At 40.9% G+C, this 13,948-nt stretch overlaps 1 protein-coding gene across 1 annotated transcript in view; it reads right to left on the bottom strand.

The window, feature by feature from the left end:
* Positions 1–2,363: 2,363 nt before the first annotated feature.
* Positions 2,364–13,948, bottom strand: part of trpc7b (transient receptor potential cation channel, subfamily C, member 7b) — a 58,011-nt gene continuing 46,426 nt past the window's right edge. Inside the window, exons 8-12 of the mRNA XM_034092127.2 lie at positions 10,280–10,475; positions 9,731–9,952; positions 6,385–6,465; positions 5,516–5,591; positions 2,364–5,125 (exon numbers count right to left, since the gene is read on the bottom strand). Coding sequence (XP_033948018.1) covers positions 4,986–5,125; positions 5,516–5,591; positions 6,385–6,465; positions 9,731–9,952; positions 10,280–10,475 — 715 coding nt within the window. The 3' untranslated portion in view covers positions 2,364–4,985. The remainder of the gene's footprint in view (positions 5,126–5,515; positions 5,592–6,384; positions 6,466–9,730; positions 9,953–10,279; positions 10,476–13,948) is intronic.

Below are 13,948 nucleotides of genomic sequence, written 5' to 3'. Positions count from 1 at the left end.
TGGTTGCTAACGTTTTTTTGGTGGAAATGTGTTTTTTCACAGCAGTCACCCTCTGTACTTGGACTTATTGGGAGAATCTAAAGGCAAGAACATCCCAAATATTCATTTAGGTCTTTATTTTAGACCTTTAATGTTGCCGTCTGTGAGGAAAATAAATGGGGCTCAGAGCCTCAGGATACTGAAATCTGTATTTTTTAAATCGGTCAAGGGGTACCCTGTACGTAATATAGCAACGGGGAGGGGCCCTGACCGTCCGTCAATATGTGACGGGATGGGAGTGAGAACACACACACACACACACACACACACACACACACACACACACACACACACACACACACACACACACACACACACACACACACACACACACACACACACACACACACACACACACACACACACACACACACACACACACACACACACACACACACACACACACACACACACACACACACACACACACACACACACACACACACACAGGTTACGGGAACTTCTCCCTTTCTCGCGCTGTATGATACATTGTATCATACCTTCTCACAGGTGCAGCTCTGTGCCCCTCGAGAAACACAAACCTCTCACTTTCTCGCGCTAAATGCGAGAAAGTTTTTATAATATACAGTAATGTAAAATAAGCACTATCTTTGAACTTTTGCCCAAAAGAATATGAAATTCACCCCTGGTGTCATTCTGTCTGTCATCCCTTGATTCTACTTGCTTTGATTGTTCAAATGAGATGTCAACCATCAAAATTGGATAAGGGGTTCTTGAGATATCACTGTGCAAAACACACAGGTCAATTTTGACCGAAAATAGCATGCGAAGGGAGGTATGACCTAACGCAAGAGAAGGGTTAAAAGATTTTAATAACACATATCTCAAAATATGTCGACCCATGTCACATAGATCCTAAAGGATGACCATGTAAGGTAAGTTTAAGGGAGACATGTAGCCTACTGATGTACAGGGCTTTATGTGCTATGGCAGACTACAATAAAAGGAGGTATTTCCGTGACAGCCTGAAACAATGCAGAGAGAGAGAGCTGGATAAATGGTATGGAGTACGTGAGGTTTGATAAACATCTGGACATATGTTGGATCGAGTGTTTACAGAGCTGCTTTAGAGGGCAGCTCTCAGGATGTCTGTGACACGCCGAGTGTTTTAGAGAGGTCAACACACACAGGTGTTCTTTGGCTTTTAGGACTTTGTATAATGCTTTTAATGCAGAGAATTTGTGTTTAAGGAATGACTTCTGAAGTAGGAGTTCCTTGAATTGATGAATGGGTTTGCACTTTAGTCTGGGTTTGTTATGTTTAACAAGTGTACCTGCTAGCCTAGCCTAGCTACTCCATTGTTGAGCCGGTTTGTAAAGAAAGCTCACAACCTTTACTTTTAAAATAACCTATTTTATATTTGTGTTACTGATCCTTAGCTTTTGCCCTGGTAATGTCTTAGAGCCAGTATGTAATTCAGTGGATTCAGCACTGAGCCCTGATTGGTCAAACGCAAATGACTGCTATTTTATCCTGAAGTTTTTGAGGCTCTTCTTTTTTTAAACTCTTCTAAAGTTCTGCAATATTTCCCACAGTTGTTTTGGATCTTTGGATTTTGTGGCACAGTGTGGAGAAACAGTGCTACTGTGGACCTGTAAATCCCACTGAGACAATGTATCTAAAATCAGGTAAAACAAATAAGCTTGACATGTACTGGCTTCTGGATGGGGGTTTATGCTTTAAAAAAATAAACAACTCTTCAAACCCAAATGCTTCCTGTTGTTATATCGTTGGTGTCCCTGCATTATCCAAGACCATTTCCTTGTTAGAAAACTATAATTTTTTAAGTGGTTTGTTGGTTTATGTGCATTCAGGGTGTGTTTGTGTAAGAGCTCAGCAGTGTATATGGCTGTAAAACAGAGACAGGCCTGTAACTACACGTAGAAAGAAAACTCTTAAAACTATATTGCAATATAAACGTTCTGTTTGTCAGTATGAGTGCAGTTAGCACCTGTGGTTCACAGTTTGCAAGTGTACGGTGGGTGCAGTTTGGGTCATCCCGGCTGCCCAAATATTGTTTGTTTGATTTTTTCGGAACGTCGACATTTTTGTGTGTGTGTGCATACCGTGGTCAGAGTGCAGAACGAACACTGCCGCCACACCTTTGGATTTGCTCCAGCGCCGGTCATCGGCTGAGGACTACTGATGGGGACAAACACTGAATATTTGGACTCATTAAACACCACTCTCTCCATTTATCAGCACAAACACACAAGAGAGATCCAAACCACCAGTTTAGAGCGTACCATCTTTAATTCAAGGATCAAAAATATGACAATATACAGTACAAGATCTTGCTTAATCAATATTTGTTGCGTGAAAAATACAGTATTTCGGGTAACTTTGTTTTTAAAGCAGTGTGAATAATAAAACCTACTCTGAGGCTTTTATCTCGTAGCCTGGTTCTGCACACAGAAAATAGTTAGCTGCTCTTTCAGTCTCTGACACATACAGTACAAATAAATAAGACACAGATCACACTACTTACTTAAATGCATACTTGACTCTAAACAACATGTGTGTACCTGAAACTAAATAGTCACATAAGGTTGAATACCTCATATTTCTAAAAAGTCAACGGTTCAATTAAGATAAAATCCTTAGATTAAATTATCGATAAACATTTACGGTGCAAAGAAATGTGTGGGGGAAACTGCACCTACATGTGAGCTTTGGCTTTTAACCTTAGGACATTTAAAAACTACCTGTAAGCATTCAAATATAGATACATTTGTTATGTCAATAACTCATCTCAGTCCTGCAAGGTTGAATTGCAAGTCCTCTAAATGTGTTCGTATGATCCTTATCTCATAGCTTTATAATATTTCATCCAATTGTTTTCTTAAAGGGGTGTAAAGGAAAAGTAATATAGTTTATCTGAATCCCCAGATGAACCCCTGGAGGAACCAATGTATGCTCTTTTGATCCAATGTAGAAATACTAAAACTGCCTTAGTCATGACCATTTTAATGAACAACATTCAATGTTGCTGTTTGCCAGAAGTAGACAGGAGAAAATAGCATGCCATCAATTAAGAAACTAGATTTTAGAGATGACTGAAGCATTCTTAGTAGAAATACAATAACATGAGAGAATCTCCTTCAAGTGGCCGAATCCTGAGTCTGTTCAAGATTGGGGATCAACGTGTAAATAATGGTTTGATATCATATTTGTGTTGTCAAATCACCCTCCTGTGTATTCCACTTCACAATACAAGTTATAATGGGCAGAATTGTATCAATCTGGTTATTATTATTGGGAACACATTTCCTCTACTGTAAGTCAAATTTTAGTTAAAGCAACAGTTCAACTTCAGATCCTCACATAAATCAAATAACTGGTGAATTAGTATCTAAGCCAGCTAGTGAAGGGGCATGTCAAATAAGTCTCCCAAAGAAAAACAAGACCATAACATGACTCCACACAGCTTCTGCAGCACAATCCCTGTTTTTGTTTTATAGCCAAATGATTGCACTGCTGTTTCAAAAGTCTTAAATCCCATCGCTCTAGATCTGCCACATTTCCTCATCTCACAGACGTCTGGTTGGCCTAAAGAAATCAGATGGAGTTGTGTAGTAGTCACTCATGCTTTTTAAAGCTGGACACACAAAACGTCAAAGTCATGTTGCTTTTTGGTTACCATTTTTAGAAAATAGAGACACTTTGTCCTGCAAAGGCACAACAAAAACAGATTTCTAGTTCCTGTTTAACATTGATATTGGCTTTAAGTTGTTCATGCTACCGTGTAGGAGAGTTATCATGTGGAAAATACACATCTGTATAAACTGTCTGTATTTGCTGTTCATTAAGTACCCACACGTGTATACTTTACTGTTATAATATTAAACATTTCATTAACCAGGTGAATAAAACATACAGTTCTAACTCAGATTGTATTTGAAGTAAATAATGTCAAATACATGTTGTCTGGAGTAATTCTAATCCCAACCTTTATTTTTTTGTAACCCTACAAAGTCCTATTTTACTAACATAACATTTATTGGGCGACAGTTCACATAGAGCTGCAATACTCTGAATATTGTATAGATATAGATGTGTTCACAACACACTGTGTGACATACAAAGCTCACTGCCTGCATTTTAGAGGGAGCTTTAATGACTTTCACATGAGTGCATAAATGCTACATTGTTTCACCGCTTTTTCCTGAATCATGGGACTCCTGATCAAAGGTTGTGCATCGTGGATGGAAATGCATTAATTAGATAGCCTGCTGATTAAAGCGAAGTACAGTTCCTCGACAGGCGTCACTATGCTGGTCCGGGCAAAGTGAAGACAAAGAAGCAAAGCCAGCCTGTCTGCTGAGAACAATTGAGAGTGGCACTTCTCCAGATCCTGCTTTCTTGTCTTGTACCCACTCACCCTCCAGCTCTCTCCCTCTCTCACCCCTTCTCCTCCCTCAGAGTCAGTGATGTGCTGATATCTCTTGGCAGTGGATGGGGCGCTGCCTCAGTCTTCTGCCCTGTGGTGCTTCTTTATATCTCATAGTGCTTGTGTTTTCCTCCTTATTCACTTCCCTCTATCCCCCCCACCCTGCATGCCTCTGTCTTCTCCTCCTCTCTCACTTCCTGTAGTTGCTGTTTTTAATTAGAATGTAACCGTCAACACATCCCACCTCTGACCGAGTTTACTTCACCTTTGACCCTTTCACCTAATGCTCACTCGCAGTTGCATCCATCTTCTTTTTCACATTCCTCCCTAATTAGTCGTTGCATATACAAAATGCTTGCCTATTGCTTTCAGTTGGCAACATTTCTCATCATGCCCGTTTTCTATTTATCTCTTATGCTTTTCCTCCTCTTATTCCCTGTCGTGTTCTTAAAATACCTTCGTCGACCTTGCTCTCTGCCCCTGTTTTCACATCTCCCCCCCTCCTTGCCTCTCTTTCTCCTTCCCGCGAGACCTGTCAGTGTCTCATGGTGTTCTGGCCAAACTTGTCGCCAAGTTGTTGGATGAGCAGAGCCAGCTCTCCGGCGGCGTCGGACTTCTCCTCCAGGAGCTCATAACGGAGGCTGGAAATGTCTTGTTTGATCTCCTTCAGCTCGCCTACAACACAGTCACACACACGGACACAACAGTGTGAGCAAATACAGACCTGAACGCAAGTTGAAAAAAACATAGAACTGTGCTGTTGTTTCCACGTGTGAGCATATGCAGACATACACTACACAGAATACAATGATGTACAATAGACCTCACACACACACAAACCCCTACCACCACCGAATAAAATAACAAAAACATATTTTTATATAACTTTGTTATTGTATTCGGGATTGTAGGCAACGGTATTTCAATCTCTCTGTCTGTACACACAAATTGAAAGATTGACAATAAAGTTGACTTTGACACTTGTCCCTCACGTCTGAAGCGCACACATGCCCTCAGCAAATAATGACACAATGTGAAAGGGCCTTAATGAAGAGCACATTTTACCTTCATTCACTTCGTCGTTCTCTCTGTCCACTTGAGCCTTCAGCACAAAGCGCTTAATCAGGCGCTTCATGATATTCTAAGCAGAGGAGAGGAAAAGAGAACATCATATATAGAGAGTAGGTGATGGGATGATGAAGAAACATGCCTAAGTACACACTCAAAAAGTCATGCAGACAGTGGTAGAGAACAGCTCTTTGTTGGAGACTGTGAAATGTGGAGTATTGATCTGTAGCCAAAATCTGTAGTTCCTCAAGCAGTCCATCTCCACATGTAGGCACTAGGATATAAGTCTGTACATTTCACTACAAATACAAACGTCTGATAAAGTGGCATCAGGATGCTTGGCGTGTGTGTGATCTTAATTGTCTGATGGATGTTGAAAAAAGAGGAACAGTGGACCAGTGAAGGAAGTTAGATTTCCCTGAGGGAAAAGGTGAAGGGCACCCTCAGGAGGAGAGCATGACTTCCCTCCTCAGTGTGATACTTGGAGTGCTTGCTTTCCATCTCCCTCAAATAGCTCATTAGAGGCTTTTTCAGCCTTGCTACGTTGCTCTCTGTTTCTTTTTGCCTCTCCTTCACTCTTTATCATTTGTTTCCTTCCTTTCAGTTGATGTGGTTTGTCTACTCTTATAATATGATTTCCTCCCTTTAGTCTCTAGCTTAACTCCCTAACTCTCTCACTTATCCTTACCTCTGTCTTCAATCTGAGTTTCTCCTAACCTCTTCCAACAATCAAATGTTCTTGCTTCATCTTTCCTCCTGTCATCCTTTTATCCTTTCATTTTTCTATTCTCCTGGTTAATTACTCAGACTTCCGGACTTCCTTTCTCCCAAACTTTGCTCCACATATACTTCCATCCCTATTTTACCTCATATCTGGTCGGGTGTTTTCCAGATTTTCTGGAGATGAACTCTTCTCCGGGGCGGGGATAGGTCCTGAGGGGTTCATCCTGTTGCAAAGGGGAGATACAGACACAAGTCTAGTCTCAATGTCACATTTCAGGGTTGAATTATGTTTTACAATGAAAGCATTTGAAAAGCGTATCAGAAAAGGCAACACATTGCCAAAACAAAACTACAGTGAAAAGACGCCACGAGTGTTTGTGCCTACTGCTCACAGATGTCTTCAAAGAAAATCACTTGACAGGGTAAAACTCTGTTAACTCATTCATGTCTAAATGCCTTTCACGTCCATGACCTTGCTTTGTAGCTTGTGTGTCACTTCAGCGCTGCAGTGTCAAAATGAGTTTTAACTTAAGTGTGGTCGCACGCAACCAGCTGCGACTAAAAATGCTCCAAAGCTGCTGAGGCATGACGCTATGTCAACTTAATAGCTGGATTATATGAAAGCTTTACAGTTTAAGCTAACACTAATTAGATAATTCTAAATATTAAAGCAACATAATTGTTTAAAATTATGAATATACGACATACGGTATATATAAAAAACATTAAATGTGTTTGAACTTAATCAAAAACAGATTTATTCTTACATTTGACTGAAGTGTATGCTATACCATCTCTATCAACCCACACTATGTGCAGAGAATCAGTAATGTGGAATATTTGTCATTTATAAGATTTCAAAGGTGTAATGTCATATACACAACTACAGTGACATTGTGTAATAAAAAACTTGGGTCACAGGTTTCTCAACGATGCAATATAAATATATACAAGACATAAAAAACAAACAAAAAAACCCCCAATAAAAATAGTGCAAGCTCAGGAATCTGATGGCCTGTGGGATGAAACTGTCCCTGACTCTGGTGGGCTTTGTCCCGATGCTGCGATACCGCCTGCCAGACGGCAGCAGACAGCAGCAGACAGCAGCAGACAGAACAATTTGTTGCTTGGGTGATGGGGGTCTTTTGTAATCCTGCGTGCCTTCTTTCTGAGCTGCTGGGTGTAGAGGTTGATGGCAGCTCCGTCCTGGTGATGTGCTGTGCTGTTTTTACCACCATCTGTAGAGTCTTACGTTTGAGGGCGGTGCAACTGCCACACCAGGCCGTGATGTCATCGGTCAGGATACTCTGAAACTTCTACAGGTTGAGATAGAGGTTGTTATCCTGGCATCAAGATATCCGGGTTCTGACTTCCTCTCTGAGCACCATCTTTTCGCCGTCAGTGGCCATGCAGTCGTGTGTGAACAGGGAGTAGAGGAGAGGGCTGAGCACACAGCTCTGAGGGGCTCCGGTGTTGAAGATCAGGGTGGAGGATGTGATGTTTCCCACCCGCACTACTTGGGGTCTGCCCGAGAGGAAGTCCAGGATCCAATCACAGAGGGCGCTTCTGAAACCGAGGTCCCTGAGCTTGGTGACGAGCTTGGAGGGCACAATGGTGTTGAAAGCTGAACTGTAATCAATGAACAGCATTCTCACATATGTGTTCCTCTGGTCTAAATGGGAGAGGGCAGTGTGGAGGGTGAGGGCGATATCTGTGGCCCTGTTTGCTCTGTAGGAAAACTGCGGGGGTCCAGAGAGTCAGGGAGGGAAGAGGTGAATGGAGTCACCTAAAGGACAGACCCTATTATTTGCTTTATTTACTCATATTTCTCATTTTGCAGGGAAACTCATCTTGTGCCCTCTGAAAGAACAAAATGAACAGAGAGCACATTCTGCGAGTACAAACTATTTACGACAAAGAGGGATTCAAATTAACAGTTTTATCTAGTCACGGTTTATTATACCACACAACCAGATGGCAAGTACTGTTTCAACTTAATATACATTTTAGCAACACATCATTCATGCACAAGTTCACCAAAGCCCAATCTACAAGCTTAAATGTCTTTGTGCGGCACAAAGAATAAATGTAGTCACTCTCAATAAACTACTGCCTCCATTCAACTGACATTCTATCAATTTGATTTTGGCAAGATATTAACTACAGTAAAGGCATGAAAGACACACTCACTAAACTGCTTGAGCATGCCACTATTGCGTACAAGCAAAGACACACAGGTACGTGCATACTTACTGGTTTCTGACACACACACACACACACACACACACACACACACACACACACACACACACACACACACACACACACACACACACACACACACACACACACACACACACACACACACACACACACACACACACACACACACACACACACACACACACACACACAGTAATATGAATTGAACAAACGTGAACTACTTATTTATTATCAAACCAACATACCAATGTTAATTAAAAACTATATAACCACAGGCTGAGTCAGATCCTCTTTCTATTTCACAAACCATGACTTATTATTTTTTAACATATGCTGCTTAGAAACTAAGAAAATTAGCTTTCATATTAGCTTTAATTAGATGTATTAATCTTCACAAACAGTGGGTATCCCACATGATGAATAAACATGGACCGAAACACTAGGAGGAAATAATTACTGATTTAGAAAGACCATGCTGTCTTCTCCAGATCTCTCTTGACATTCTCTTCGCTGCACTGTGAGCTTATGTATTGATTGCTCGCTGCACCTGCTTGGCTCTGCAGTTTAATTGTCAGAGCTGCATAGAACTTCAGGAGCTCCCAGAGGCAGTGGGGTGTAACCCTTCTTGTCTCCATACGAAACCAGCCCAGGCTTTTGAGGAGACGCAGGCAGAGCCAATGGCCTGGCTAATAGCTCAGCCGAGGCGATGGAGCGAGCCGGGGAATCAGACAGAGGAAATGCCTGCGGACAAGGCCAGTGCCAAGATTGATTCTGTGCTAAATGGCCTATGCTATTTTCTTCACGCAATACTTTCTTTTAATTAAAGGAATTTTATTTCGATGGACCATCCTTGAGAGTTACTGTAGGACGTGTGAACATGAAAGTTGCATGCAGTGGGAATGTCATTTATTTCCTGGGTCTTATCCTTTGCCCCTTTTCTAATTACAGCAGTTCTTTAACTGAATCATCAGAAAAATGATAACATTAAACTCGGAAAGATCCTGCAAAGGAATATCCCTCAGAGGAATATCCCTCCTGGTAATCAGTATGTCAGTGTGCTGATTATAACTTGCTTATTCTGTGTAAACTGTCACTTAAATACATAATAATACATAATACAATTTTCCTGCTGACAATGTCATTTACTGAATGGAAGGCAAGAATTAAAAAGTAAAATGTTGTTCCCTGTCATATAATGTATTCAACATATTATTGGGTTTCTTTCTGCAATCCGTCATGAGACGAGGAATCAAACTGTGGACTGACCTTAGCCTGGGAGTTGAGCATGCCCATCTCCAGCTCGTTGTTATGGCGACGGCTGTTGGCCTTGCAGAGGTGTATCAGGCAGGACTTGATGCGAAGGACCATGTAGTAGAAAGACTTTGGGCTGGGGACCAGGTTGAAGGGAGCGGGCAGCGTTCGGCCCTCGTCAAAGTAGGAGATCCACAACTTTGCTCGGGCAAACTTCCACTCCACGTCAGCATCCTCCTGCAGAGACAGAGACAGTATTAGAAATGAGCAGGGCTTTTGAAGACTTACAGAAACACACCAGATTGTAGAAAAAGTTACCTATTTATTACTTCTAGTTGTTAGATGAATCAGTTTTTGTGTGACTACCTCCCAGTGTGGCTCCAGCTTTTATTTTGTATTCTGTGCCTTTTTTGGTTTTCAGTGTATTGATTCTGTAAGGATGGTGGTATTTCAACTCACTCTCTAATTCTCCTGCAGGCTCAGAGGTGATCATAGAATGATTCGTATTGACTTGTTGACAACATCATACCCTTTCCGAATTGACTAACCATCTTATTTATGTACCTCTATCTCCTGGTAGGAGTTGTTGATCATAGCAATGAGCATGTTGAGAAGGACGACCACCATCGTCACATTGTAGACTCCGTACAGCACGTAGCCGATGTTCTCTATGAACTTGTGATCGTACTTCAGCACCACTGAGATCACTTCAGACAGCCCGAAAATCGACCAGAAAAGAGTCTTAAAACTCTCCTCCACCCTGCAACGTAAGAGAGAGAAAGATGTGGCAGAAACAACTTAGAACATGACAGTGAATAAATACACATAAAAGCCCACGTGTTAGCGGTTAATTGCTCTCTCAGTCAGACAGATGAACATACACAAACACGAAAAGCCTTTTATTGTGGTGCAGTTTATGGGGTAGCACTGATGGAATAGCTGATGAGTCATGTCCAATTTGAACACATTATCCCTTTTATCCCTCTTACACACAAACACAGAGACATGGTTGACTCGAAATCTGAAAAGATAGGAAATGACTCGACTTCAGCATGTAAGAGACCATTTGGTTTAAAGACGTTAGTTCATTAAGCATGTTGAACTAGAATGTCACCGCTGTTAATGGAAAAACAAAACATGTTGGTATTTCACTTAATTTATCCATGTAAACCTTAATGTCAATTGTGAAAAGTCCTTTTTGGGGGTAAAAGATGAATGGAGAAAGATTTCAACCCATGAAACTCATTCATAAGACATTAAACATGTTGCACACATTCACATGTGTTTTTTCTTTTCCTCCTGACAATTACATATGAGAATAAAACTCAGAAAATGAAGTGTTCTCTCCCTGGAGGAGGACAGTAAAGTCACTGCTCAGCCTGACACTGACCCAAGGTGAAACTGCATAAAGCTGGAAGACCTGTCAACATTGACATTCAGGTCCATGTCTGCCTTTAAATATTCCATGAGTGGAAGGCATGGGCCTGAAATGACAGCGGGTCGGCTCAGTAGGGAGGAAGAAGCCGCCTGGGTGGAGATGGAAGGAGGCTGTGGGGAGCGAACATCTATAGGCTCCTGGTCTGAGTTGGTGTGTGTCTTTTAACTTAACTTCTTTCAAAGAGAAACAGCATTGGCAGGCAGAGAGCTGGGTGAAGGCGCAGCGAGAAATACAACCTCAGATGCAAAAAAGACAAAACACACTCTAGGTACAGACTCTCACCTCCTTACAAAAACACATGAAGTTCTTCTTTGTACTTCAGCTTTAACCTTTCAGGCATTAAGCCAAACACACTCTTTAACCTTTTAGACTAGAACTGTTTGTGTGTCAGCTGCAGAGCATCCAAAAATAGGTGGTGCCTTTATACACATGTACTTGAAAAATGCATTGCTTTCTAGACAAATCATTCAACTACGCACACACAGTATGTAATTACTTAGATAATGAAAACCCATTAGCTGCCTTTTGCTCACACCAGATTTAGCATAGAACAACTGATTCATTCTTGTTGCTCTTTAGAAACACTTGACTCCCTGCATCACGCTGGCCTTGCTTTACCTGCAGACAGTATTCTCTGTGCGTCCCTGAGTGGCATGATTAACGGTCTGTACGTACCATGTGTAACCATTTTTCTGTGAATTTCACACATACTCTTCCATGAAAAGAACATCTCCATGTTCTTCATTTTGAAAATCTGCTCACCTGATAATATGAAAGTATTAAAGTAGCAAGATATTATGCCCACTTTGGATACATGAGGTTGTACACAGAGCTTTGAACATTTGCTGAATGTTGAACATACAAAAGGTGAACTTGCTACTATAACTCAGTAACTATTTAGACCAGTGGTTCCCAACCACTGGTAATGACCTTTGCTAAAGAGGATCAAGAAAGAGAAAGGAAAAGAGGTTCAAATTAAAAAAAGAATCTTAATAATTAAATGTTTCCACACAAATCATAATGTTTTGCAAGTTATTTGGCGGTCCACTCGCCCACTAAGGGGCCACGGCCCACAGCTTGGGAACCGCTGATTTAGACTTTACCATCAGACTCAAAAGCCTTGAAACGTTATGTTCCCAATCATTGTCTTATTATGAGGGTCATGTATACTGAAACAACTCAACACTCAAACTCCCGACACCAAGATGAACGGCACTCATCCGCATCCCTATTATCCCTGAACCCCCACTTTGCTGAAAGTAAGTACATGAGCCAGTTTTCCAGAGCAAGATATACCAACAAATATATATAAATAAGTACAACAAGGCATTCAATTAACTGCTCCAACAAGTGTTTTAAACTGATATTGTTATCATTTTTTTCCCTAACTAGAATGAAAGTTGTTAAGAAACCACCTCATCATGTTAAAATGGATGCAGAGGCATGCACATTACAGTGACATTCAACACTGGAGGCTTGTGGAAACAGGAACAAATTCACAAGTGTTAATAGTAGTTCTTCTTTTTGTTGGTCTTAAAAATGGCCCGCGACATTGCTGAGAAACTAGCAGCGACCAAAAGCTGATATCAACAATACCGTTTCCTCACTCACTATTCACATCACACACATCCAGCAGCCTGTCATGCAATCAGGAGAGCTGAGGGAGGGGGTTTTGGTTGCCTTGCCTTGAAAAGCTGTTATTTTGAGCCTTCCCTCCTTAAATAATGTCTTGTCTCTTATCTGAAGCCTCTCTTAAAAGATAAAGTTGATTTCCTGTGGCTTTGAAAAATGAAACAAAACAAAAAGGGCGGAAATTATCTGGTCTCTATTACCATCTATCCAAATTATCTTTTAAATCAAATCATTCTGTCTCTCAGCTCTCCTTCCTACCCGTATGAGTGCTCACCCAATTTACATTTTTATGTTCGCAAAAAAAAAAAAAAAGTGAGAGTAGATAATGATGGAGGGCTTGGTTCCAGGCAACATTAATGTTCCATTAAACCAGACACTGGCAGGGACCAACGCTGACACACAATTAAAATTATACACTCACCACTCCGCTGGCTATTTATACCCACTGTTCATCTGGTAGCTTTGGCAGATCCAAAGTATAATAATAATTCAACATTTGTTTTATGTGTTAGCAGCTTTACTTAAAGTTAACTCTCTTTACAGCACCAACAAAGTCAACTATGTTCTTATAGAGCAAAAAAAGATCCATGATTTACGAAAATAAAGAGATATCTGTTTTTCCAGATGAACTATTCCATTTGGAAACAGAAGGTCTTCCTCCCCTCTGGATAATGCTGATGTATGGGCAGCCGGCGCTGTTTTGCACCATCATTTGTTTTTGCTCACCTTGTTTTCGGCTTATTTCATTCACCTAAATGTGTTTGAGAGGCCTCTCGGGGAGGGAGTGCAATTATACAAAATGTAAAACTCATTCTTGGAGATCAGAAACATTGATTAATTTATGATTAACATTAATGTGCTCCTAGGTACTGGACATTTTTGTATTATGCAATAACCTGTAAGTGAGATGAATGAGATACTGGATGCACTGGATAATGGGAGACTTCTTTTACAATGTAAGCATGAGATTATTTCATTTTAAACTTGTGTGTGTGTATGTGTGTTATACTGTAATGTCATTGTACAACAGGCAGTGAATCAGCAGGGACTGTGCATCTGGAGACAGAGGTGGACAGTGTGTTATTATCTGTTATTAAGATTGACATCTCCCAATAGGCTGCATGCAGCATGAACGCTTCACACAGACTCACACACACATGCAC

This window comes from Pseudochaenichthys georgianus, chromosome 10 (genome assembly GCF_902827115.2).
Source record: "Pseudochaenichthys georgianus chromosome 10, fPseGeo1.2, whole genome shotgun sequence".
NCBI lineage: Eukaryota > Metazoa > Chordata > Actinopteri > Perciformes > Channichthyidae > Pseudochaenichthys > Pseudochaenichthys georgianus.
This window is presented reverse-complemented; position numbering and strand designations above follow the sequence as displayed.